Genomic DNA, 6,217 nt, shown 5'->3' on the forward strand with positions numbered 1-6,217 from the left:
GAATCTAGGCTAGCCCGCTGAAAAAGAAATGTCTGGAAAAGGAATGCTTGGAGAGAGCGGAGCAAAATCCTTACAGCCGCATGATTATGGGCACAGTTATGGGCACCTCAGTCTGTTATCAGCAATTTATTCTTCGTTGAAAATAAGCAAAGAAGAGCTACACGCTTTATACTAAAAAAAAAAAAATTGTAGTGATTTATCTTATAAGGATCGCTTAATCAAACTGAAGGTATTGCACCTTAATTACTGCCTCGAATGTCTCGACTTAATTTTCTTTTTTAAATGTCTTCATGGTCATATTGATCTAACTCGTTCATTTAATTACTATTTTTCTTTTGTTACGAGTCAGACGCGTCAAGCGTGCTCAGGGCTGAACTTAAAGATTAATAATAATCGTACATCAACATTTCGGGACTTCTATTTTAATAGCTATAGGATAGCAAATTTGTGGAACAATATACCTAATGATGTTAGACAGGCTGAGTCTATTGACTCTTTTAAGCGTAAACTTAAGTGGTTTTATTTCAAGAGACTTTTCAACGTTTTTGATGGCGACAACTTTCGTATCTTTAAAATAATTTGTCCTAAATGTGGCCGGGTAAATACCCTTGTTGCGTGCAATTGTTAAGCAGCCTATTTAGTCTATTTATAATATTAAATTATTTTAGGGGACTTATGTCCTATTGTTTTTGCTCCGGTACAGCTTTGCTTAAATCCTTAAATAAATAAATCGATTGCCAAAGGAGAGACCTTGCGCGAGGCCTTTGCATGCCCATGGGAGAACCTTTATTGAATCATTTTTTTTGATGCAGAGGACAGCAGTAAAGAATTGAAGGTTACTAATTCATAACTTGCAGATCAAAGAATCATTCCAATTCTATCGCACCTTATCACGCCCGTAACATTCTGGGTCTTGCCTCCATCCTGCATCTCTTCACAAACATCTTACAGTGAATCTTTTTTTGTAAAAAAACAGATCAAACTGACAAGGAAAACAATAATTTTTTTTATCATTTGAGTACACATCGTTTACTATTCGGTAACTTATCAAAAGAAAACAAGCAATTAAATAGTTCATAGAAGGCCAAACTTTGTTGTGTCGCGAACGAAATGTATCAAAAAGTACAGATTTTAGGCGTAGAAACCAATGTAATCCACTTAACATATTGCATTTCTGCAACTACGTTGTACATCCAGCGACAGCAGGACAAAAGATTTTGATTTCTCATCTGTAGAAGGTCTTGTACATGTAAAATTGGACGCAGCCTGGGGGTATGGGGCAGGTTTCCCCGAAAATTTGCCATAATTTTGCATGACATTGGGCCGTAATTGAGGTAGCTATAGTGAGAGCAGGGCCCCTCGGCTCCACTGTCCTTGATGTACTGTGAGTCACACCTAACTTTTCATTCTCTTGTTCCGGTTTTTGCGTATAGGTGGATAAAAAGTAAAATAAATGTGAAGAAAGACATTCTTCTCCACACTCAAAAGTATAGTTCTAAAGTTATAATTGAATCAGAATTCAAGAAAATCATCAAATAGACATACTTCGTGTGCACTTCGTTGCACAGTAATCAGTATAAATCTAAAAATGTTTTGAAGGATCCACAAAGAATCATCTAAAATAAAGCATCGCTTGATTACATAATAAGAATTCAACGTAAAATTAAGGCAAATCTTCAAGAAGGAAATTAATACTACTCTATAAATAGCCAGAGCAACATCAATGCTTCAATCCAGGTAACGTTAGAAATTTGTAAAATCATTTTGCAGAGAAAGATGAAAAAATATATGCAAGGGTCAGAGTCTTCAGCACCCTACGCGAGCGAAATGCACAACGCTAACGCCTCTACTGTGGCGTTATCCAAAATCGCCTTTGTGTCCTCCTCACACTAACATTAGGAAGTAGTTCCATCGCAGGACTCAGAAATTTAGCTCTTCTTTCCAAGCAGTTCCTTCACACGCATCACTTCAAATCATGAGTTCTGCGGAGTCTTACCTAAAGTCGATAGTTACTGGAACTTTTACTCAAACGCTTTCCGATTGATTCACTTTTAAATGAGCAAAAAAATAGTTGGGCTCACTAAGCGTGAACACGGTTTGGAGAGACCTAGCAGCTCGCGACCTTTTATGACCATGACCCAGACCCCCTCTTAAAATACCAAGGCATTCTATCACAAGTACGTGTTCTCGCCCTTTCTTCTTCCTCTCATAGTGTGCCTGGATGGAAAGAATGATCCTGGCAAAGTTCAACTTTCGCACGAAGTTCCCTTTTCAAATCTGTATTGTGCCATCTGACAAATTCCGTACAAATGAACAAACGCTGCAGCCAGGACAAGTAAATGGAAGATCTGGTGGCTCTGAAACTGAATAAAAAATAGCAGGGGTAAGTTTCTAGGGAAATTGTGGTGCTGCGTCGGTAGAGGTTTTAAAAGGTGAATTCAGTTGATTTTATCAACTAAGTTGATAATGTATATTGTCCACCGTTTTTAAAAGCCTACGTTTCGAGCGCTAGCGAATAAAATGAGTAAAGAAATAGAAAAAAAATAGAGAGAAATAAGGGCAGGATTTCAGTGAATTATTTCAAATTTCTACCATAAAAATGAATTAGACATTATTCTAATGCAGGTTTGATTTCTTGATGATCTTTGACAACCGAAGTTCCATCGTGGCTTAAATTGAACTTTGCGCAAGATGAAAAGTCTACGAAATATTTAATAAACCATTAATAAGACCCGCAAAGCTTGCTTACCCAGATGTCACACTTGCCGGGAAAAAATCTTTCAGGAATTCGAGTGGCATACATAACAGCACTTGCAGTGTAGAGAAGACACATCAGAGCAACCCAGCCGCCCGCTGCCTGCCGGTATGCTAAAGTTATTCCATATAAACATATGAGATGTATCACAGGAATAAATCCACAGTAACCAAATGAAAGCATTATACCTGGAAAGAAAATAATATGCGTAATGAAATTATGTTTACTCTGTGCATTTCCAACTGTGCATGAATAGCACACGCATTAACAAAATGGCGAACTTCCTTTTTTGAGATGAGTTCGTTATTGTAAATAGATATGGTTAAAGAATAAGACTAGGAGAAATATCTTCGAAAACAGGTATTAAATAACCGCTTGGATATATAAAATACTGGTTTTATTTGGAGTTGTAGTGCGAATGCGTATGAAATAATGATATAAACGAAAAAAGGATACTATTTTTTTTATGTCGGAAATGAGACTAAAGAATCTGCTATGTTCCGAAACTTCACGTTTTATTTTATAAAATCAACTTAACCTCCCTCTCCCTCACACCGTTCTCTGTCCCACGCTCTGGTCTCTCTCATTTTAAATATATAATATGATCCTATTGTTCAATCATCTGTCACTTATCGCAAGAAGTCAACCGGAAATCAATTGACGCTGAATAATCCCCCACATTTAGTTCAAGTTTCCATAAAAATTGAATATTAAAAGTTTCCAATGCAGGGTTCATTTCAGAGAAAGATCATGGCAAAGCAAGGAAGCGTGAGTTTTATAGATTTTCAATGGAGTGTCGAAAGTAATCCAGGAATGCATTGGTTTTACTCAACTCTGCACTGTGATTGGTCTAAAAAACTAGTGCCATCATTTAACCAATCAGATGGAAAACTGAAACAATCGCGTTTTCCCGCTTGTTTTCACTTTGAGTTCTCATCGGCTAATGATGATGTAAACCTTTGTTTTGATTGGTCACTGTGATTATTTTGGTTTAAGGACATACAATTGAAAACTGCTCTATTAATTGAGCTTTGAACGACATATTTACCTGCCCTCAATAGTCGGTAGTGGGGCGCGCTGAATTTGTCCCACAAGGAAACAATAATGCAGATGACACCAAGAGAACAGATCATTGACATATATACAATCTTCAAAACTCTCGAACAGTAAAAACCGTAATATAACGGAGGAATGAACGATCCCATAATGAATATTGCTATTCCTGCGTAGTCAAGCCTTGGGAAGCAAATGGAACAAAGTACATCAGTATTTGATCACACGAATTTCTTTTCAGTACATCATCCTAGACTTACTCGTAGAAACAAATGAATTTAATGGAACACTAACTGAAGTGGGTAACTGACTAAAATGATTTGTGGAACGACTAAGTAGCTGACTGGCCTGCTACATGACTTAAAGACTGACTGACCAAAAATACTGACTAACTGATTGACGAACTGACTGACTGACTGGCTGATTGACTGAAAACGGGATTTTTGTTTGACTGACAGGCTGATTGACTGACTTGTTAACTAACTGACTGAGTGACTGACTTACTGCTGCCTGACTTACTGCTGCCTGACAGAGATTGATGGGCTGACTGACCGAGTGACACTTTAACAACTATGTCACTAATTTTCTTTCGCCCTGGCTTCTTTTTCGCTCATTTCCTTTGACGATCGTTTTCTTAGAAAAACGATGTCATCTCTATCTGATCAAGATACGATTTCTTAAGGAGCCCAATTCAGGCCTCCGAGCGATTGGACCAATTGTTAGCTCAGCAGTGGAAAAAAAAAACATGTTAAGTTACAGAAATACAGGCAAACTTACCTGCGAAATATCTTGGAGATGGTCTTTGAATGGCAATAAACAGTATGAAAAATCCACGAAACTCCCAAACACAAGATTGCACCCACGAAGAAGCAGCTGAAGACAAGTTTCTCACGCCAGTCTCCAGGAAATGGATAAGCCTCAGTGACGGGTCGCACAAGCATGTACGATGTGATGCATACAAACGCAATAAAACCAATCAAATGAGTCCAAATATTACCCGTCTCACTGTGAAGTTTAAAGATACTCTTAAAGCAAGATCTAAAACATGGCATAGGGGGTCTATGGAAATGGGATAAAAATTCATTTCCGCGAAGCCAATCTGGTAGTTCAGAATGGGACAAAAGGTGGTGTTTATTATGATCTACCAACTCAATGACTCCCGGAGAAACGATGTCTTCCTTTGAAGTACCATTACTAGTCTCTTGTGGATTTGTACTTGCCGCGTTTTGCTTCCTTTCGTGTCTTTGAGGAGTACCAGTCATGTCTTTTTAACAGGATAAGCTTCCCTTGAGCTCGCAAGTAAGAAACTCCAACAGAGAAGACCTAATCGTAGGCAAACACCAAATGAATCGTGCTCTTCAAAGTCGGCTTAAGAAATCGACACAGTACTGAATATCAGTCTTTGTATTTACAAGCTTCAATTACTTTTCACTCTGGATCCCTCACGATTTGGTTTTCAATAGAGCTCATACCTTAACACGATGGTGTGTGTTTTATACAATATATGTTTCTCTGTGCTATACTGTCACCCAGTAATTCATATCTGCGCACAATTTTAAAACAATGGTTTCTTGAATTAGCCTATCAAATGGTACCACAGTTGAAATCACGTTATCACAACAACGCTAGTGATTGACCCGCTCGCGAGTTCTGTCACTAAAGACACTTTAGAGTTAACTCCAGCTTAACGACGAAAAACTTTCTCACTTAATTTAATGTATTGGCGTTTGGCATAGAGGAAAAAATTTAAAAGAAAGTGTAAGATTCATTTATTCGAAGGACTCAAAGATGTGATGAAGACAATTCGATGTATAATACTATTCAGTGTTGTAACGGAGATTATCGCTGATTAGCTATCACTGACTTAATTAACCAAACCATAAACTCGGATATAAAATACTCTCTATCATCTTTCTGCGTGTAATTGAATTACCTTTAGTTTGCAGTTTATCTCCTCAGAACACTGATGCTTGTCTGTGGTTTATACGGATTATACTACTCCTAACGCGTTCATTTTACAATTTGAATGATAAAATAGTTTTCCGAGCTTCTAAGACTTCAATTCTAGGTTGATTTCCCCGCTTGGTTTAATCGCTTCTGACTGGTAACTGACAGCAGAAAGCGTCTGGGTCTCAACGAGTCTTAATCTTTTCAGAACCCTAGACAATGTTTAATAAATCATTCAGGCGCATTACAAAGTGGTATGGATATTTTCGTTCTTATGGTTTTCAAGGCTTTGAAAACAAAACTTACGCTTCAAATCATAACAAATCTTTCTCGGATTTAGAGAAAAATTAGAAAGGGTAAAAGTTTTATGCATATCCTTATTAGCTTTTAAAACATATCTTTATTCATTCCTTCGATTTGATGAGAAATTATCGAATTTCAGCTTCCTTTTTGGGCAGTTAA

At 37.5% G+C, this 6,217-nt stretch overlaps 1 protein-coding gene across 1 annotated transcript; it reads right to left on the minus strand.

The window, feature by feature from the left end:
- Positions 1-1,691: 1,691 nt before the first annotated feature.
- LOC131783434 (adiponectin receptor protein 2-like) lies at positions 1,692-5,876 on the minus strand. Its single transcript, XM_059100189.2, is given in 6 exon segments — positions 1,692-2,363; positions 2,750-2,943; positions 3,804-3,991; positions 4,586-4,959; positions 4,962-5,131; positions 5,742-5,876. Coding segments are annotated over 5 exon segments (912 nt in total). The 5' UTR covers positions 5,001-5,131; positions 5,742-5,876; the 3' UTR covers positions 1,692-2,246.
- Positions 5,877-6,217: the final 341 nt, after the last annotated feature.

This window comes from Pocillopora verrucosa, chromosome 12, assembly GCF_036669915.1.
Source record: "Pocillopora verrucosa isolate sample1 chromosome 12, ASM3666991v2, whole genome shotgun sequence".
Classification (NCBI taxonomy): domain Eukaryota; kingdom Metazoa; phylum Cnidaria; class Anthozoa; order Scleractinia; family Pocilloporidae; genus Pocillopora; species Pocillopora verrucosa.